The sequence below is a fragment of the Puntigrus tetrazona genome, chromosome 7 (assembly GCF_018831695.1).
Source record: "Puntigrus tetrazona isolate hp1 chromosome 7, ASM1883169v1, whole genome shotgun sequence".
In the NCBI taxonomy this organism is placed as follows: domain Eukaryota; kingdom Metazoa; phylum Chordata; class Actinopteri; order Cypriniformes; family Cyprinidae; genus Puntigrus; species Puntigrus tetrazona.
This window is the reverse complement of record NC_056705.1, coordinates 32,115,048-32,136,124: the sequence shown is the minus strand read 5'-3', so window position 1 is coordinate 32,136,124 and position 21,077 is coordinate 32,115,048. Positions and strand designations below refer to the sequence as shown.

Genomic DNA, 21,077 nt, shown 5'->3' with positions numbered 1-21,077 from the left:
ACATGGAGTGACACTCAAAGAACTTGCCACAATGCAAGTCTCTTCCACAGAAAGCCTCCAGCTAGCAGAGGACAGAGTCATCACCATGGCAACAGACTCAGGTTCCAGACCAACCACAGTGCATCTCATCTCTACTGATGATCCTTACCAAACATCTGTTAAATTTAATAGTGTTTTTATACATACATGATCAGTATCATTGAATACATTGTTACTGTTGGATACTGCCGTGCCACTGAGATTTGTTTGATATTTGAATAAAAGCCTCACAGCATCTTTCACAGAAATGTTTTACAGTGGGTGCTTTCAGTTAGTGTAAAATAGTCAAATCAGCCTCACCGACTTCCCTAAAAGCACATTTGACTTTTTTTTAAAGCTGCAGTCTCTAACATTTGTCGCTTTAGTGGTTAATAAACAGAAAAACTGTGTGCGTGTTGTGGAAGAACATTGTAGCCAAAGCTACTTCTCTCTGTTTATGTCTATGACGAGTCACACAGCTACTAAGCTACTCCGCAGCGGTATCTACCCAAACCAAACTAAACATTTATTATTGGTGTGCCGTAGTGAACAAGGACAAGCAAAAACAGTAATTAATTCATGGTGTACTCTCTTATTATAAATATTTTGTACATTTTGAACATAAAAAAATCAGCTTTAAAGTATCATTGACAGTTTTCAAATCAATGGTATATTCCCGAAACATACGTATAACAGCCTTATCACAATTCAGCAGTGGGCTTTATAATTTATAATGTGACCTTTTCTACATGCTAATGGATATGACTGTTTATTTATTGTGATCTTTTTCCCATTATCCAGCAAATTGCATTTATGGAGAAACTGAAAAAAAACCTGTTATCTGTTATAATTATTTATATACTTATTTATATAGTTCTGTCCAATGAAAACATAAATAGTAACTTTTTGTTTGATGTGTAACCATAATTTAGGTCTTAAATTTAGCCAACATTAACATTTCTTCATGCATTTGGACCTGATGTAACTCTTCTTTAAAATTGAATTTAAAGACCTTATTATGGTTTCACATCCAGCCAAATATTATGAATTATTCCATTGCTAACTTCAAAATGTCACTTTAGAACTAGTAATGAAGGAATGTTGAGTTGCTTTATTAAAAGCTTATTTTATTACTGTAGTAAAAGCAATGCATTAGCATTAGCTTGTTTGAGTTGTGCCTTGCCTCTCTTAAAATGTAGGCAGGAGTAGGCGACTAAAGTGAGGGGAAGAGTAAAATAAGTGCAGCCAAGAAGGATAGCTCTGACCTCGTCTCTCTTGAATTGTGTAGGCAGGAGTAGGCGGCTACAGTGAGGGGAAGAGTAAAATAAGTGCAGCCAAGAAGGATAGTTCTGACCTCTCGAAGTACAAAAGATACTTACAAGATCAAAGGTGGATATCACATTATTCTTACTCATGTGCTAATCTGTTGATAAAAATTATATAATTTTAGTTTTGTTACTTTATATGAAAATAAATATGATGAACAAGACACTCAAAGCTACATTGCTTGGTATTTAATTCCATATAAAAGCCATATTTCTATTTTTGATTTTTATAGAAATATGACTTTAAATCACATAGTCAGTGTTTGAAAATACTCATGCAATTTAAATACATAATTTCTAAAAGAAAAGAAGAGGATCTAACATGATATGTGATCAATTTCAGGAGGAGCATGCGCAGATAATTTACAAGGGTAGTTAATCATTAGTTATTATACTATTTTCCAATCTGCACATTAGAAATCTACAAAAAACAAGTACATTCTACCTCCATCATCTCAACTTTCAGCGCTGGTTCATCCAATTCCTGCAAACATGTCAGAGATTGAGCTATTCACTGAAGAAACTGTGTTCTCCAACTCAGCTCCACCTGCGTCTCCAGCCAATGCACAGCATCAGACATTCCACAGGACACCTTAACTGTGGTCCCAGCTGCATCTCGGGGCTGCCACCCCGAGATGCCACCGCTCACACTTTCAGATGTCGAGCTTCTACTTCACCTTCACCTGCCAGGCGTCAACAACCTTCTCAAGCATCATCTTATGCTTATGTAGACTGGACTGGTCAAGCCAAGGCAGCATACATGGGATTGGGGCCTGAAAGAAGCAGAGACAGACAACATAGACAGAGCATTCATGGCTGAGGACTGAGACTTGGTTGATTAAGGATTCATAGGTGGCCTCTATAGCCATGGGTGGGCTGGACGAAGGTTCATTGGCAGCCATCATAGCCGTGACTTGCAAGGACGAGCTTTCATAGACAGTCTCCATAGCCACGACTGGATAGGATGAGGACTCACAGGCGTCCTCCATAGCCATGACCAAACTAGACGATGATTCACAGGCGACCCTCATAGCCGGGATGGAACAGGGTTCATAGGCAGATGGGAAAGGTCTCAGGAGCGGACTCGGGTCAGGTAATGCCTCAGGGGTAGACATGTGGATATGAAAATCGTCTGGAGCAGGCTTGTGGACTTGTGTGGGCACTGGAGTGGATTGATGGGCAGGAAGCAGAAGCTGGCTCAGGAGCAGATTTGCAGACTGGTGTAGGAATTGAACAGTGTGTAGTCCAAACACACAAAATGGCAACTGCCATTACAGGAATAGCACCGGATGGAGCGCAGAGAACAGTCTCAGGGATAACTTGTGCTGAAGCTTTGGAGACTGGACACTAGCCTCAAACGCCCTTGGAATGCCCTGGTGTCCTCAAATGCTGCATCCACAATGTGGGGAACTCCTGGAGAGGCATCCATAGTGGCTGAGAAATAGGGATTGATATCCACAATGGGTGAAGGCTCTGGTATGTTGGCCAGTATGGGGGTGGGGGGTGCTCTGGGTTGGTGGCCATCTTGTGTAGTGGCTCTAGGTTGGCGGCCATCTTGTGCGGTGGTTCTGGGGAGGCAGCCATCTTATGCTTTGCTCAAAACCGCCATTACAGGCGTCGAGGTGGTGTCTTTTTTCTCCGCGATTCCCAACTGCGCAAGCGACCCCATAGACCCTCACAAACAAGTTGTGTCTTGAGTGGTTGATTTATCCCCTCATAAAAGAAGTCAATCAAGACTGGTGTAGCAGTCCTCAAGCATTTGCCCTGCTTAAGGGATAGTAATGACGTAGTGAGGCACATACCTGGCCATGGTTGGGGCGAAAAGCCACTGGACCCTGGTTCAATGTAGCATTCTGTATGGCAACAACAATATATATATATATATGTATTTCTAAAGGTGCTGTTGACTTGAAATTTTCACCAGATGTCATAACAACTGAATTAATCCATACAAATAAAGAAAACACATACATTTCAGAAAGTTACACAACAAAAATACATTTCAGTTATTTGTAATAAAATGGAATGACACAGGATAAAATTATTGAAGACATGAAGAATGGGAGGTGTAAAAAGGCATGGAAAGCCAAGACACCAGCTAAAATCCATTAGTAACTAGAAAGCAATCCTTCCCTTAGTCTGTGAGAATTAATATTAGCTGGTTCAATCCCATCACCTAGAGTACCAGGATGATGAAGATTAAACAAGGGTGGACATTTCAGCAAGACAATAAAGCACAGTGTTTGGCTTTATTGTCTTGCTGAAATGTCCACCTGACTAACACTCAGTTGGTTTCATAAAAAGAAAACAAGGCTGCTGGAATGGCCCAGCCAATCACCTGACTTGAATCCAATAGAAAATAAGAACTAAAGATCAGACTAAAGAGACCCACATAACCTTCAACATTTAAAGATGGGCTAAAACCACACCTCAGCAATGCATGCAACGAGTTTCTCCATACAGGAGGTGTCTTGAAGCTGTCATTACCAACAAAGGCTTTTGTACAAAGTATTAAGTAAATTTCAGTAGTTCAGTACTTTTTGACATGTGAACCTATTTGTTTTGTTTTATTTGTATACATGGACATTTGGTGAAAATTTCATGTCCACAACACCTTTAAAATATATATTTATTTAAAAATAGTGACATGTTTAAAACATATCTCACCCATTATTATTTATCTGTCAGTTAGTCCACTGACATGTCAGATTCTTTCTCTGACAGCACAAAATTATTTGAATTATTCATCACAAAAGAGCACATTTGGATAAAATGATGTTATGGTCAAGCAGCTGTCTCACACAGCCCCTCAACTTGTAATGCGTAATTAGCTTGTCTTATTTATCTGTTAATTCTCCCTTTCTGCTGTAATGAATATATTCATAACACTGAATTCATAATGTGCATAATCAATATTGAAGGGGAAGAAGTGGAAGCTATTATTACAAGTAAATGGTACTAGGTTGCTAAGAAACAGAACACAGAGAGAGGCAGTCAGAATGAAGTATGCATTACACTAAAGTGAACACTTTGTAGTGTGCCTACTTTCATCATTTTGTATTCAGTATTTGAATAGACTAAAAATTTGAAAAAGCCCATTGTTAGCTGTATAATAACATATTAGCGTGGCATTGGCACAATACATGTTGCATATCTAAATCCAATTGCAGACAATATTTTTTGGCATTACTATTAATCATTTCTGGAGGCATATCAAGCTATACTTTTTTTTTTTTATCATTCAGAACACATAAAACATTCAGTTTGGAAATGGCAGGTATGTGATATAAAAGTTTCATCATTTATCCGGTCTTACTCCAAGTTTAATAATACCACAATAATAATATTAAATATTTATTTTTATTAATAATTTAGAATATTACATTGATTTGATTGGTCCTAACATATACAGTTATTTTATGTGATATCTATAAGTTCTCAATAAACTAAAAACCCAAAACACCCTCAGACCCCAGAGGGTTAAATTTTTCTTTCTCAGTTATTCTCTTTTGTCTGTTTTCAGCAACAAGCTCTGGTGTAGGTTATTACTATTATTTTCTTGTCATTGATTTTCACTTTCATTCCTCAGAAATCCCTGAATAAAAGGGCAGTCTAATACTCGGGGAAGCACTGGGCACATAACAGGACCCAGAGGGTGGGCTGTCATTGAACGTCAAACTTTGATTGGCTAATGATTCTGTCACTGCTGCTTGTAACAAATCAAATCAAAAGAGAAGCGCTAGGCCTGTTTGAGATGCGCCTAGCCTCGCCTGAAATGGAGATGAGAGTAGGCAGCTGTAATGAGGGGAGGAGGGAAATAAACACAGTCAAGACGGACAGTTCTGCCCTCTAGGAATTGAACAGATGCCAACGAGATCAAAGGCATTTTATTATTCTCGTTATTCTCACTCTTGCCCTGTGCTGCTGATAAACATGATATAATTTTAGTTCTGTTGCTTTTATATGTGTAAAGATACTTGAACAAGACTCTCCTAGTGCATGCTCTTTAATTCCATATGAAATGCATATATATTGTCCATTTCTCCTTTAATACAAATATGTATTTTATTTTTTTATGGAAATATTACAACAATTACATCTCACGCAGAGATTGCATTCATAGTGTTTGGAAATATGCATGCATTATTTAAATACATAACTGCATGAAATCAGATAAAAAATAAAATATTTTAGATAAGAATGCAGAATCACGGTTGTCTGAACCAATGAGCATGAAGCTGCTTCATCAATCAGCCGTTTCCCCACTGCACTCAACTCCCTTTCTGCTGTAATGAATCCTCAATACTCAATTCAGCACAGCTGCCTCGTGATTTTCGACATTTTTGATCAGATGTCAGTGTTTTCCACAACAACCATCGCTTTGCTGTTGAACAACTTTGTTGCATCAATCAGTTCTGCAAACTTGGCAAAAACTTAAGCACTAAAACCATATTTGTCACATGCAACTCCTGCTGCACAATCAATCAATCAATCAATCATTTTTATTTATATAGCGCTTTTAACAACACAAGTGGATATAGAAGCAGTCATAACATGTACATAGCAAAATATTTGGCTTTGAATACAGGTAAAAATTATATAACAACTGCACAATCTTTCATTAGTAAACAAGACAGATTATCTTGTCATATTACAGGTAATATCACCTTCTAAAGATCTAAATAATCTAATAATAAAAATAACTTGTTACTGCCTAAAATTGTGTAGTTTAGTTTAGTGAACTAAAATATTCCAGTTGTCACTTAAATTAACATTAAGTAACTTAAAAATTAAAGTTGAAAAAGGCAGCGGGGTAACAAGTTGAAACAACTATTTGTTTACATTGTAAATAACCAGATGTCACATAGTTGAACTCTTTGTTGTTGTTTTTCTTGTCCCGTGTGCTCTGTGTGCCCTACTTGCTGTTAATTGTCTCATTTGTCCAGGTGTGTCTTGTTAATTTAGTTAAATGACTAAATTGTTAAACGACTTTGTGTATATAAGTTCCAGTTTGCCCATGTTATATCATCCGGTCTCGTCTTTAATACGTGTGGTTCTAGCCTGTTTGTCTGTAGTATTATAATTTGCTCTTTTGTGGAAGATTAAAACTGTTAAAGTTATATTCTCGTTGAGTGCTCCTTCCCATTAACCACACCATCACACCAGAGAAGTACTGTACTGTACATTAGCAGTTGTCAAACATTTTAATATTTCAAATGTTAATAAGTTTAAATTTAAAAGATTTGTTATTATTAATTATAATTATCATGTATTCGATAATAATCATTAATCTTTCATTATTAATTTGTTTTTAATAATGTTCTCATAGACACTTGATGACAATGATGGCAACACTGACAACAGTGTATATGAGCTGATGAGCAGACCAGGTATGTTTGAGTCAAGCATATTAATCGTTTATATATCATTTTAATTTTGTTCTGCTTGTTTTTCTTAACACAAACTGTTTATTGTAGTATATAAGAAAATCTGTTTTATTTAAATAAACACTACTGTGTATTGTGTAAACTATGACATCTAAAAGGACTTGTTATTCTAATGTCACAACATTATCTCCATCTCTGATAACCATTGATATGGATGGCTGATATTACTTACTAGACTGTTTAATTCTAGTTTGAAATGCTGACAAGGAGTCTAGCCTAGAAGTCTTAGAATGACTTAGAAGGCCTTAACTTAATATTATAATGACAATTATAAATAATTACGTGCAAGTGACCCTAAGCCTAACCCTAATCATATAGTATATATAAGTGCATGTAGTTAATTAATATTACTTAGTATTTAAATGTATTATTGCATTGTAACAAGGACACCTTAAAATAAAGTGTTTGCAATGAATTAGTTTAGTGAATCAATCAGTGACTGACACATGGGACCTGTTGTGTGTGTGTGTCTGTACTGTATATATATATATATATATATATATATATATATATATATATATATATATATATATATATATATATATAAAATGTATATAAATTAAATGTTGATGTTTAGTAAATGAACATCAATTTTCTCTTTACACAGATAATCTTCGGTTGGTTGATCCTAATGAGGAACACCAAGATAATGAAGATGAAAATGTCTATACTCCCCTGGGTAAAGATGGGGAAGAGTATGACACCATCCTCAGATCCAGCAGCCCTCTAGTAATAGTGAACCGTCCCCCCGCACCGACCCCTCGGCCTGACTCCTTTCCTACCCCAGAGGACAAGACTCCCTTCATTGCACAAGGTTTGAATTTTTACCTATGAGCAGTATGAGTTTTAATTTCTCCAGTTTGGGACCTTTAATTGACTGTTGACTCTGACAGAAATACACTTATTTTATTCCTTTGAGAGCTCTTTAACAAACACCGTTGCCTTTTATGACATATTGGAACATATTGGAAAATAATTTCAAGAACTGATGCGGGTCTAAATTATTCCTTCAAGAAAACATAAAGTTTTGTTTTCACTCATTACAGTGGTTGATGTTGCCCCATTTCAGTCATTTCTTAGTGTTTATAAATTTCAGACTAATATTTGCCCTGTAATCCTTTATAGACTTGGGAGAAAAAAGAACCAAATATGGACCATTCATTACAGGCAGTAATCTTAAATGTTCAATTTCAGTTTCATTAATAATTCAATAAGTAAAAAGAACCAAATGACTTTTATTGTTAGAGCTTTATAAATCATTTATACAATTCTGGAGCTGTGTTCATGAAGCATCAAAGAAGCAGTGAATTAGCAAAAATCTAATAATCTTATGAAAAACAGTAACAGACCCTTGGTAGAGGTGTTACAAATCTTAGTTACAAATTTAGTTCTGCTTGTTTTTCTTAACACCAACTGTTTATTGTACTATATAAGAACATTAGTTTTGTCTAAACGAACACTACTACATATTGTGTACACTACGACATCTAAAAGGCTTTGTCATTCTAATTTCACAACATTAGTATTACTGCTCCTGGTAGGGTCTGCCATGGCAAACAGGTCCTAGGTGACAAGCCAGACAAAGAGCGGTCCATGATACCCCTATGGAGAAAAGCATAAATGGAGTCGCGACGTCGCCCGGTATGGCACAGCCGGGGCCCCGCCATGGAGCCAGGCCTGGGGCTCAGCCCGAAACAGCGGCGTGGGGCCATCCTCCCGTGGGCCCACCACCTGCAGGAGGGACCGTAAGGGGCCGGTGCCTTGTGGTTTTGGTGGCAGTCGAAGGCGTGGAGCTCGACAACCCAACCCCTGGACCTCGACAACCCAACCCCTGGACATGGAACGTCACCTCTCTGGGGGGGAAGGAGCCTGAGTTGTTGCGGGAGGTCGAGAGATACCGGCTAGAGATATTCGGTCTCACCTCCATGCACTGCTTGGGCTCTGGAACCCATCTCCTCGAAAGGGGCTGGACTCTTCACTACTCTGGTGTTGCCCACAGATGCTGGAAAGTGTTCCAACCGGGGACTCTATCGTCCTGCTGGGGGACTTCTGAGTGGTGTTCTGTTGTTGTAATTCTGTGCTAGTCACGGTCTGTCCATAACGAACACCATGTTCAAGCATAAGGGTGTCCACCAGTACACGTGGCATCAGGACACCCTAGGGTCGGAGGTCGATTATCGACTTTGTGGTTGTATCATCTGATCTCCGGCCTCATGTCTTGGACACTCGGGTGAAGAGAGGGGTGGAGCTGTCAACTGATCACCACCTGGTGGTGAGTTGGATCCGTTGGTGGGGGAGGAGGCCACACAGATTTGGCAGGCCCAAACGTACTGTGAGGGTCTGTTGGGAACGTTTGGCAGAGACCCCTGTCAGGGAGATCTTCAACTCCCGCCTCCGGCAGAACTTTGACCGGATCCTGAGGGAGGCTGGAGACATTGAGTCCGAGTGGACTATGTTCTCTACCTCTTTGGTCGACGCAGCCATCCGGAGCTGTGGCCGTAAAGTTTCTGGTGCATGTCGTGGCGGCAACCACCAAACCCGATGGTGGACACTGAAAGTAAGGTATGCCGTCAAGCTGAAGAAAGAGTCCTATTGAGTCTGGTTGGCTCGTGGGACTCCTGAGGCAGCTGCCCGGGTGGTTGTGCAGGCAAAAACTCGGGTCTGGGAGGAGTTCGGGGAGGCCATGGAAAATGACTATCGGACGACCTCAAAGAGGTTCTGGCAAACCGTCCGACACCTCAGAAAAGGGAAGCAGTGCCCTGCCAACACCGTATACAGTGCTGGTGGGAATCTGCTAACCTCGACTGGGGATATTGTCGGGCAGTGGAAGGAATACTTTGAGGACCTCCTCAATCCCTCCAACACGTCTTCCACTGAGGGAGCAGAGGACGGGGACCCGGGGGGGGACTAGACCATCACCCTGGCTGAGGTCACTGAGGTTGTTGGGAAGCTCCTCGGTGGCAAGGCAGCAGGAGTGGACGAGATCCGCCCGGAGTACCTCAGGTCTCTGGATGTTGTAGGGCTGTCTTGGCTGACACGCCTCTGCAGCATCGTGTGGACGCGGGGGAAAGTGCCTCTGGACTGGTAGACCGGGGTGGTGGTTCCTCTTTTTAAGAAGGGGGACCGGAGGGTGTGCTTCAACTATAGGGGGATCACACTTCTCAGCCTCCCTGGTAAAGTCTATGCCAGGTTACTGGAGAGGAGAATCTGCCCGATAGTTGAACCTCAGCTTCAAGAGGAACAATGTGGGTTTCGTCCTGGACGTGGAACACTGGACCAGCTCTATACCCTCTTCAGGATGCTGGAGGGTTCCTGGGAGTTTGCCCAACCAGTCTACATGTGTTTTGTGGATTTGGAGAAGGCATTCGACCGGGTTCCTCGTGGTGTCCTGTGGGGGGTGCTCTGGGAATATGGGGTAAGGGGCCCTTTGCTAAGGGCTGTCCAATCCCTGTATGACCAGAGCAGGAGCTTGGTTCGCATTGCCGGTATTAAGTCAGACTTGTTTCCAGTGCATGTTGGACTCCGACAGGGCTGCCCTTTGTCACCGGTCTTGTTCATTATTTTTATGGACAGGATTTCTAGGCGCAGTCGGGGGCCGGAGGGGGTCTGGTTTGGTGACCACAGGATAGCTTCTCTGCTTTTTGCTGATGATGTTGTTCTGTTGGCTGCATCTGGCCAAGACCTACAGTGTGTGCTGGGACGGTTTGCAGAGTGTGAAGCGGCAGGGATGAAAATCAGCACCTCCAAGTCTGAGGCCATGGTCCTCAGTCGGACAAGGGTGGCTTGCCCCCTTCAGGTTGGTGGGGAGCTCCTGCCTCAGGTGGAGGAGTTTAAGTATCTTGGGGTCTTGTTCACGAGTGAGGGAAGGATGGAACGAGAGATTGACAGATGGATCGGTGCAGCTTCTGCAGTAATGCGGTCGCTGTACTGGTCTGTCATGGTGAAGAAGGAGCTGAGCCGCAAGGCGAAGCTCTCGATTTACCGGTCGATCTTCGTTCCTACTCTCACCTATGGTCATGAGCTTTGGGTCAAGACCGAAAGAATGAGATCCCGGATACAAGCGGCCGAAATGAGTTTCCTCCGTAGGGTGGCTGGGCGCTTCCTTAGAGATAGGGTGAGGAGTTCGGTCACTCGGGAGGAGCTCGGAGTAGACCCGCTGCTCCTCCACATCGAGAGAGGCCAGCTGAGGTGGCTCAGGCATCTGTCCCAGATGCCTCCCGGACGCCTCCCAAGGGAGGTGTTCCGGGCATGTCCCACCGAGAGGAGGTCCTGGGGAAGACCTAGGACACGCTGGAGGGACTATGTCTCTCGGCTGGCCTGGGAGCGCCTTCGGTGTTCCCCTGGAAGAGCTGGAGGAAGTGTCTGGGGAGAGGGAAGTCTGGGCGTCCCTGCTTAGACTGTTATATATATATATATATATATATATATATATATATATATATATATATATATTTACCTTTGTATTTTAATTCAGTCCATTTAAGTGTTGATGTTTAGTAATCTTGCAAATCTTGATTGCTGTTTATGTTTTTAACATCAGTTCCTTCATCGCCTTTGACCAGTGCTTATAGAGACATAATTGCTTGGCAACTAAAACTTGGCACATCAAACAGGTGGCCACAGCCATGTCTCAAGCTAATTGCCACTGTTTATTTGGTGGAATAAAGCATTTTAAATAGCTAATGTTTTAAATTGCTAAAGAAAACGTTTTCAAACATTATAACCTTACAGTAGTACTCAACACACAATTTAGATTTTAATTAAAATTACAATTTGTACACAACGAACTAAATTAGTAAAGCCTTTTACTTTGAGATTAATCTGAGATTTGGATGGCAAATTCAGAAATAAATGCTTTAGTAGACTATATATATTATACATACCCCATGGCAAATTCCAACCTAAAGTTACTTTTATCAATCAGCAAGTTTTATTTTGACCGAAAATGACACAGGCTGTGTAAAAAATTATTATTGATCTTTTATTTACATTTGAACAAAAAAGTGGCATATGCAAAATTATTCATACCCTTTGCAATCGGTCACAGTCTACGGAAAAATCCAAAGTTCTGTCATTCCAAATAGTCCAAGCTGTTGCAAAGTATCCTAATTACTCTGATTCATTGGGAACAGCTGTTTTAATCAACTCAACAGGAGAAAAACAGAAACTCTCTGGACAGTCATAGGTAAGACAAAGGAGTCAACATCCCACTCGCTGCAGTTGTTCTCCATGCCTCTAGAGGTCCCTGTGTTACCCTCTGCCTTAGTTCTTCCTTGTGTGTCCTTGTTTAGTGATATCTAGTTCACCTGTGCCTTGTTTTCCATTGGGTATTTAAGTTGTGATTTTTCTCCTTTGTTCTTCACTCGGTTTTTGAGTCGTGGCTGTGAGTTCCTGCCTTGTCACCTAATCCTTCATGCTACCTCTAGTAAGGTGTTTGGAGGACTGTGTTTAGGACTGTGGTGACCCCCTTTTTGGCACTTACCAAGGGAGAGGGACCAAGATTTACTTTTACCTAGACGGTTTCCTGTTAACTTGGACCTCTCATATATCAATGTCGGAGAACGTAGTGTGAAGGTACATGTGGACCATTTGCACAGACCATTTTCCTTTTTTGATAAGGGCACAAGCTGCTAGACAAATAAGGGACATTTCACTTTTTATAGTTGTAAAATTGAGTATTGCGAATATTATTCCTAGTAACATAGTATATAACTATATATCTATTTAATTTTGTCAAGTTAATGTTATAGATTATCAGTATATCATTATGTCCCCCCTTGCCAAGGGCCCCTGTTACTCAGTTTCATTATTAACCCTCTGTCGTCAGTAGACTCTTGGGACAACACAGTCAAAGTAATGATATATATTTACAGCACTATCAGAGGCTATTTTGCATGAAATAGATGATATCTACCTACAGTAGTTTTGCTAGGGGTGCCTTGTAATAGAGTAATGAGGAGGCAGTGGCCGGAGTAGAATCCATGTGCTGTCATTTATAAAACACAAGGCCAATAAACAGAAATGTTAAGGCAGGCAGAGAGTCAGTAACACAAAGGCAGTCAGAGATATCAACAAGTTGAGGGGAATAAAACAGGCAAAGGGTCTATAACAGGTTGTTAGTCTAATCAGGGAAACAGAACAAAAGAGCCGGTCCTTGAATCGGGTAAACAGGCAGAGATCATACACGTGGCAGATAATTTGAAACAATCGGTAGAATGCTTGGTAAGGCAGTAGAACTGGCAATACTTTCCATCATACACATGGAGGGCCTCTGGTTATAAAGGCTTCAAACAGCAAATGAAGGTAGAGTGAGCAGGGGGTGGAGTGCACTAGTACTCAGGTGACGGCTCCCTCTGCTGGCTTGGCGTTACAAATAGCATCATATTTCATATGGCATCATATCTATCTGTCTTAGTCCACTTTTTAATATTTGTGAAGACTGTCTTTTTATTAAAAAATAAAATAAAATAAAAATCTAAATCTTACCTAAAACCAAATGTTGGAATAAGAGATAAAGAGAATAATAAGTACGTTTTGAGAAGCCTCTTCATCATAAAGGAATGATGGACAAAATAGGGGTCAAAGATGTGTTCTATTTTTGCAATACTGTTATTATCGGTTTCTTTGAAATTCCCTCTCTCTGATATACAAACTACTTTAGTACTCTTAAAGACATCAGACTAGGTGTTCATATTTATATCACTGAGGGACATATTTAGTGATATATTTAGAAAGAATAGCATGGACCACTTTGAATGATTCCATATATTTCACATCACACATTTTCATCATTTTACAGTGTGCATAATGCTTAAAATGAAACAATTTGAACCATGTAATTTTCCATAAATCAAATGTATTAAACTGTAAGTACAGTTGTCACAGGAACATCTTTGCTGGAACATCACCACTTAATTGCACTTCTGCAAAACATAGTAGCTCATTCAAAGCAGTTAATTCATGTTTTAAAACCTGGTTATTGTGTCAGTTATTGTGGAATATGAGCCAACTACGCTTAAACCTAGTCTGAAAAAGAAATTATTGTAAAGTGATTTCACTTTATTGTTTATAATAACATTGAAACATCCTTTACTCTACGTCTTTAGGGCATAGGAACCACTACTGTTTTAGAGCCATATTTCTCCTATCATTATGCTGTGGCAGCACTGCAGTGAGCAATTTCAGTGTGTGTGTGTGTGTGTGTGTGTGTGTGTGTGTGTGTGTGTGTGTGTTGAGTTCAGAAGAGTGAATTGTCCCTCTGCTGTAAACACTGAGTGTTATAATGAGCTGGCCTTTACATGAGAGTGGTAACGGATGATGCTATATGATCCATGTCTGTCATTCACCAGTACAAAAATGTATTAATACAACAAATAGATCTTTATTATAATATGGAAAAAAATAAGGGTTAAGCTGGAGCTTTTAAACTCCTCTGCTCACTGAAACATGTAGAATGCCTTGCGAATTGCACGTTTTCCATCTCTCTTATCTCAAACCATGAAAATAAAAAGGGTGAGACAGGGTTAAATGGGTTTTCCATTAATTCCCGCAGAGGGTCTTTCGCTTATGCACTGATCAGATTTCTTCACCTAGTCAAGGAGGCTGAAAACGTCTAAAGGAGGGGCTAATGTGTGTGTGTTTCTGGACAATGTGTAATTTCTGTGCAGACTACTTGATATTTTGATGAAAAAAATCTTATTTGTAGTTATTATTCTATAAATATTATTATATTGTAATTATTACAGAAGTTATTTCTAATTGTTAAAGTGTTATTGTGTAACTGTTACTGTCTGGGGTAGTAAGAACATGCAATTTCTTTTCCTACACATGCTATTACTGCTAATAGTAAATGTAGTAGCAATATTAGTATGAAATAATAACAGTAATACAGTAATACGTAAAGTGGACCTACATAGTACTAAAATATGTTACAAATTATAATTGTATTATTTGATCTATAGACTTTATTTTAACATTTTTACTTTAACGTTTTTTATTTTGTTAGAAAACATAGTAAGAATCCCAGAATGGTGCAATAACACAGAAAATAAAATAATGTTATCTTTCGACACTAATTTTGATCAAATCAAACACAGACTAAGCTAGAGATAATAGGTTATGCACCACAAGTTTGAAAATAACTAGGGGGAACACAATTCACAACATTTTTTTTTTTTTTTTTTTTTTTTTTTTATCAAACTATCTTTTTAAACTAGAAATAAATGGTGTAATAAGATGTCACATTGATTTATGCCAAAAAACCTGGTAATTTTCAGGAAGCGCTTTAATAAAATTGATAACCTTAAGTGTCCGATGTTGCTACATGCTAGAAGTTTTTTAATGTTGAAAATAATTACGGTACACGCGCTACAAAACAAATGTTCATCCAAACAGCAGGTGGCACTGTCTGAAAAAATGATCTCAGTGTGCAGGTCTGAGACTGCAGTTGGGCAGCTTCACCCTACTCCATTACCAACTGACATGCGCAGCTGAAACAACGTCTGTGTGACGTAAGGTGATAATTGGTCTATAGCAGAGGACTCGATTTATCCCTATCCCATGACAGTGAGAAATGCTAACACAGTGCCCTGAAGAAACATATACAGCATTTCCTTCTTTCCTCAAATTCCACTTGCTTTCACTGATCTCCTTGAGCTTTGCATCACATGTATTTAACCCTCGCTGGGTTGGGAAAACCGTTTCTTGTTTATCTGTAAGCCTCTGCTTATTATCCAGTCTTGTCATGCCTCACACATCATGAAATGCACTGTTTACATGAATGTTTAAATGAAAACATGCCTCCACCTAGTGGACTCTGCAGGATAATGCAAGCTAGTTCTCAGGTGTGCGTCGTTTACCGCTGCAGTGTGGAAACAATAGCTGGAACCCTAATCATGATGTGCTGTATTTATGTGAATTTTTAGTTTTTCAGAAGAAAAAGTCACAAGGAGATGCTGAAACATTGTACTCTTTACCCACAAGGCAGGGTGAGATTTGTTGAGATTTGATGAAGTTGTGCGTCTGATCTCATCTTTAATTAATAATAATAAAACTGAAATCATACAACTAACATTTTAAATGCTTTTCTCCATGGTGACAGCGAGGCTGAGGGACAGCATCTCAACCACTTATGACACCTTTGTGCCCAATCAGCCACCAGGACTGGACGAGCTGATAAAACTTCAGCAGGAGGTGAAGAACGGATCTCTGAGTATAGATGATGCCCTGGATCGATTTAATGACTGGCAGAGGCTTCAGAAAGGAATGGATAGCATTCAGCAGGTAATGGACATGAATGACCCTTTAGAATTATTTTAGTATTTTAATGGAATGATAATATGACGTAATGATATATATTACACATTATTTTACAGTAGAATCTGTAAACATGCAGTATAATTATCTTAGAAAATAGAGGGTAGGTTAGGTTTAGGTTTTAGGGTTAAAGCTATTATTACCTAGTTATTGTAATTACTATAGTAAGAAAATCTTAAATAATTTTTAACATTCTGTTTTCTAAGTCTAACTGATTAATAAACAGATAAGATAGATTATAATTTAGCAGCAGGACTGTACCCTTTCTTTTTATAAGGCAGTCAATCCCTATGCACATTTAAAAAAAAAATTGATTTTAAACAGAATTGTTCACTATTTTTATCTTACAACCAACAAATTCATTTTTGATTCTTTATGACATGAAATGAAAAAGTGCATATTAAAGCCTGTTTAACAAATTGTTTTTCCCAGGAGAAAATACAGCAGCTGAGGGCTAGTATCATCAGCAACAGAGAGGATGATGAAAGTGTCTATGGTAGGTTTATTGCTAGTATATAGTATATTTGCCTAGTAAATATATTTGAGATCAATCACTCAATCCTTCAAGTATATGTGTACAGTATGCAAATATTTCAAGTATAAATCAAAGGCCCCATTTTCACTTTTTTTATTTAGTTTTTTATTATTATTATTATTTTTATTATTATGGTTGCACATGCATCAAAACACTTCTTCTCAAAAAAAAAAGCTAAACGAAATACAAATATGTATAAGCTAATAGGCATCTTTTCTCTTCATCAGATAAAATCAGCATCATTCATCACACACCAAGTAAGTAAGAAGTACCTTGCTTTGAAAGTTGAACTTATTGCAGTTACATTTTCTCTGTAGCTGTCTCCTCCATATCTGTGGCAATGAAGCTTTTGTGTCTCAGAGAAATACACTGTTAGACCTGTTGGTTTATACACAAGGGCTTTAATCTTTGTCTAAAAAACTGTGTAACATGGAAGACTCTGAGATACTTTATTACCTTCTATATGATTTTACTATACCTATACTCTTATAGACAGTGAGGCAATTCAAGTTACGTAATAATATTACTTTTTTAAGTAACTAGTAAAGTAATGCATTTCTTTTCCAAGAAAATATCTGAGTAACGCCAATTACTCCTTTTTCCATTTATTTACTGACAAGTCTCCTGTCCCAATGCTGAGAGAAATCGGAAGCACTGCAATAATTAAATATGTTAAATAACACAAATGTATCGAATCACATTTTATTAACCAACGTGTTTGCTGCTTACCTATGATGATGCGGTTTAACCATACTAATAAGTAAAAATGACTTTAGATAAACAAACAATTGCGCTTCTTTTTTATTTCTGAAGAGTGTCTTTCTTGTCCTGCATTCTACTGTTCAGCCTGAGGTCTATTCATGACACTTTTTGGTACAAAAAGCTTTTTGGCATTTCATTTCTATAAAAATAGCATATTATAATAAAAAAAGCAATCAAGCCCTGCTCATATTTAAAAAGAAACTCAAAAGTAATGTAACGCTTTACTTTCCATAAAAAGTAATGGAATTAGTTACTTTTTTTAAGGGAGTAACGCAATATGGTTATATGTTACTTTTAAAAGTAACTTTTCCCAACACTGCTTATAGAGTGTTTTTGTAATTTATGAGACCACCTCTAGAGTTAGCCACCAATCACTAAGCTCTGTGTACTTATAATAACAGTGTCAAATACTTTTTTCATTTGTTTCTATTGTAGCTGCATCTCCAAACAAGTGTCAAAGAGCGAGTCAGCAAGCGGACACTGAGTTCTACAGTAAACCTATAAAAGGACAAAATGTGAGTTTTCATTTTGCACATGTATTTGCCGTTTCTCAAGAATACAATAATACTTAATACAATAATTTCTAGCAAATGGTTTTATCCATTCAGTTGTCTTTTTTTTTCTTTTTTAATAGTCAAATTTCTTCAAGAAGTCAGACAAACAGTAAGAGTAGGTATTAACAATAATATACAAAATGTAAATAATTTTTTTAAGTTTAATTCATGATTAAAATAAAAACGACTTAAATAGATAATTTTAAACGTGTAAAAACCTATGTATCTGTGCAATTTCATGCAATTTTTTAAGAAAACTCTGTAATGCTGTAACCTTTATTGATTAAATTTTCATCTTTCTTTCAGTCATCCTGATTGTGGAAGCACTGATCTGTGAAAGAAATGCACTAAACAGGAACAGACACAATATAGTGTACATTAATATAAATTTCATGGCAATTTGTAACTATTTTACATTCTAAATTGCATCTAATTTGAAAGTTTTGTTTTTTCACATGATCACATTGTACAAATCACATTATATTAATTTATACAAAAGTGTCTAAAATAGTGAAGTTTTATCATTACATCAGGTTGGGTAATATCCAGTGTCAGAGCAATAATAAATAATTATTCACTTTTATTCAAATCCTACTAAGGTAATACTTTAGAATTATTAACTAACTACTTAGTAACAAGCATAATAGCTTCTTAATTAGTACTTACAAAGAAAATATTATTGCATTATTTTGCATGACCATATTCTGTCTAAACATAACCATTACAAATGACTACCTTACGACTATCAATAAACATCAAACTTCTCTCAAAGTTTAATGAGGAAAAAACCTGCATTGAATATGTGTTCCCGAATCTAAAGCGTTACCCCCTCTATTGATTATTTAATTTTCACTGTTTCTTCTTATTTACAGACTGCTCAGGATTGTGTTGTATATTTTTTAAAGAGAATGTTTCGTATCCTTCACTGCCACCATTTATCAAGAATCATTAGACCATATATTAAAAATATCTTTACAATGTTTCCAATAAAGAAAATTCAACTTGAGATTATACCATAGTTGGATGAGAATGTCTTTCTAATGTTTTCTGATTAAAGGTTTTAAAGATATTTTAGTTACATTGCGTGTTCAGATCAGGCTATATTATTATTATTACATAAAAATACTGCAAATTTAATGTGAGAAACCAGTAGAGCCCAGTGAATCTAAAAACCTGCATGCATTTCTTAGAAAACCATGCCAGTCTTGGCTGTGGAATGTTCACAAGGGGGTGCTGTGCTACTAAACTAATCTCTCATGTTGTGTTGATGGGCATTTTGATAGACAAAAACAAAGCCACTGCACAACCCATTGTCCCTGTGGACCTCTCAGTACCATACAGATCACTGATTGTGAGTAAGGACGCAAACAAACGTCTGGGAAAAAAAGCATCTACAGAAGAAGTGAGGTCTTCCCACATGCTGCTTTGGTGTCAGGGGACGTGGCTCTAATGTGGCTCTGCGATTCGGGGTGAAACACTGGGAGCAGTGCTGCGCTCTGCCTGCCAACCCTAGCAGCTGGACACATTTGCATTATCAATCATGCTCTTTGTGAATAATATGTATTAAAGCCTTGCCACTCCACAGTGCTTAGATGTGCCAGTTTTGCCTCCAGAGATGATTTGGCTCCTACAGTCATGGTGGCATTTGTGTCGTGTGTTTGCCTGTCACCTGCTGCTCTGGGAAAAAGATGGTCTTTCTAATCCAGGGCTGGATCGAGCTGCAACACTCCCTCTTCAACTCTCAGAGCATTCCATACAGGGTAAAAGAAGCCCCACCAGCATGTATGATGTGTCATGTTAGATCTCAGGCAGTTCACTTGCAAGAGAATTATCAGTGAGCAGCATCTAATCACCACTGTGAGTTGCCGACATCAATATGATTATTGATACCACTTTTCCTTGGCCTCTTATGGAAATTCACATCATGAGCTCTCTCAAGCTTAAGCTGGAAGAGGGATGATAAATCCTATACAAAGGATTAAGTTTTCCCTAAAGTATAGCGCTTTATCAGGGGGAGTAAAGGGCAGGATTAGGATTCAAATGCACCAACAATGCTCTCATAATACCGCAAACTGATAGAGATCAAACCCAGCTGAGGCTCATACTCAGTGGCAGAACCAATGAGAAGGAGACTGGGGTTTCTCAGACCTATGCCATTTGTCAGTGCTGTTTATCATTTCCTTTTACGTTTTCTGATTTGATGTGATTAACCGTAAGGTGCTTTTTACTGAACTAACTGGAAAGATTAGTTAAAGCTCCTGTTAAATTGCAGCTCCTGCAGTTTTTCATATAACAGATGCACTCAAGTCCAATTGAACAACAACTGCACACAAAAATGCAGTCCCTGTCCTTGTGATTAATACCCAGAATTATACACAGATTTCTGCCCCTTTGCAACCTAACAGAAATCAGGCAATTTCACAGTCAGTGGTATTCTTTCATCCCATAATCCCACTGCATGTGTACAGTATATATAACCCTTTATGGACAAGTGCCAAAGCCGCTGTCTGGACACTTCCAGTTTGTAAGAAGAGCATTGATTTAGGGTTCCTGTCTGGTTAGAACCAAGCAAATAAATTGAGTCCTCCACAGCTCCTCATTCTGTTTTAATATTAAACACTAAAAAGTGTTTGACGGGAACTGTAATGCATTGATATGACATGTAGAGAAATATATTTCCACAGTTAAACAAAGGAGTCACAAATGTGTAGTACACTAATGCTCACAGTCACCGTCTTATTAGTGTAAATGGTGCTCTCCATTAGAATGTTGCTAATGGTTTGTCCTCTTATTGCTGAGTGTTTGTACTGCTAAGAACAATGCATGGAGTGATTGCTAATCAGCATACACAAGAGCCAGGTGTCCTCTGAGTGTGTTAGCCCCAACTGCTCCTTAACAGATGTTTAGCATGGAATTTCACTGAAGTACTGGCAGGAGAAAATCATCAAGTAAGAGGCACTGACCTAACTTTTCACTTGTCATTCTAATGCAGTGCATTAAACATACTTAATATTTCCAAACTTCCATAACAGCCAAGTTTTAATAGACAACTTATCAAGTGCCTGAATTTTTTGTTGCTTACAAAGACCTACAAATCTACAAATCAGCATCAGTCAAACCT

General features: G+C 38.4%; 1 protein-coding gene across 3 annotated transcripts in view; it reads left to right on the top strand.

Annotated features, from left to right (window-relative positions):
• LOC122349782 (B-cell scaffold protein with ankyrin repeats-like) overlaps positions 1 to 19,030 on the top strand; it is a 53,173-nt gene extending 34,143 nt beyond the window's left edge. For 2 of the 3 annotated variants that reach the window (XM_043245942.1, XM_043245941.1), the window contains exons 8-16: positions 6,673 to 6,733; positions 7,398 to 7,604; positions 15,715 to 15,777; positions 15,891 to 16,072; positions 16,538 to 16,601; positions 16,868 to 16,897; positions 17,838 to 17,917; positions 18,037 to 18,071; positions 18,263 to 19,030. In XM_043245942.1, the coding sequence (XP_043101877.1) occupies positions 6,673 to 6,733; positions 7,398 to 7,604; positions 15,715 to 15,777; positions 15,891 to 16,072; positions 16,538 to 16,601; positions 16,868 to 16,897; positions 17,838 to 17,917; positions 18,037 to 18,069 (720 nt within the window). In that variant the 3' untranslated portion in view covers positions 18,070 to 18,071; positions 18,263 to 19,030. The remainder of the gene's footprint in view (positions 1 to 6,672; positions 6,734 to 7,397; positions 7,605 to 15,714; positions 15,778 to 15,890; positions 16,073 to 16,537; positions 16,602 to 16,867; positions 16,898 to 17,837; positions 17,918 to 18,036; positions 18,072 to 18,262) is intronic. The other variant, XM_043245943.1, reaches the window with a different exon arrangement.
• The last annotated feature ends 2,047 nt before the right edge of the window (positions 19,031 to 21,077 follow it).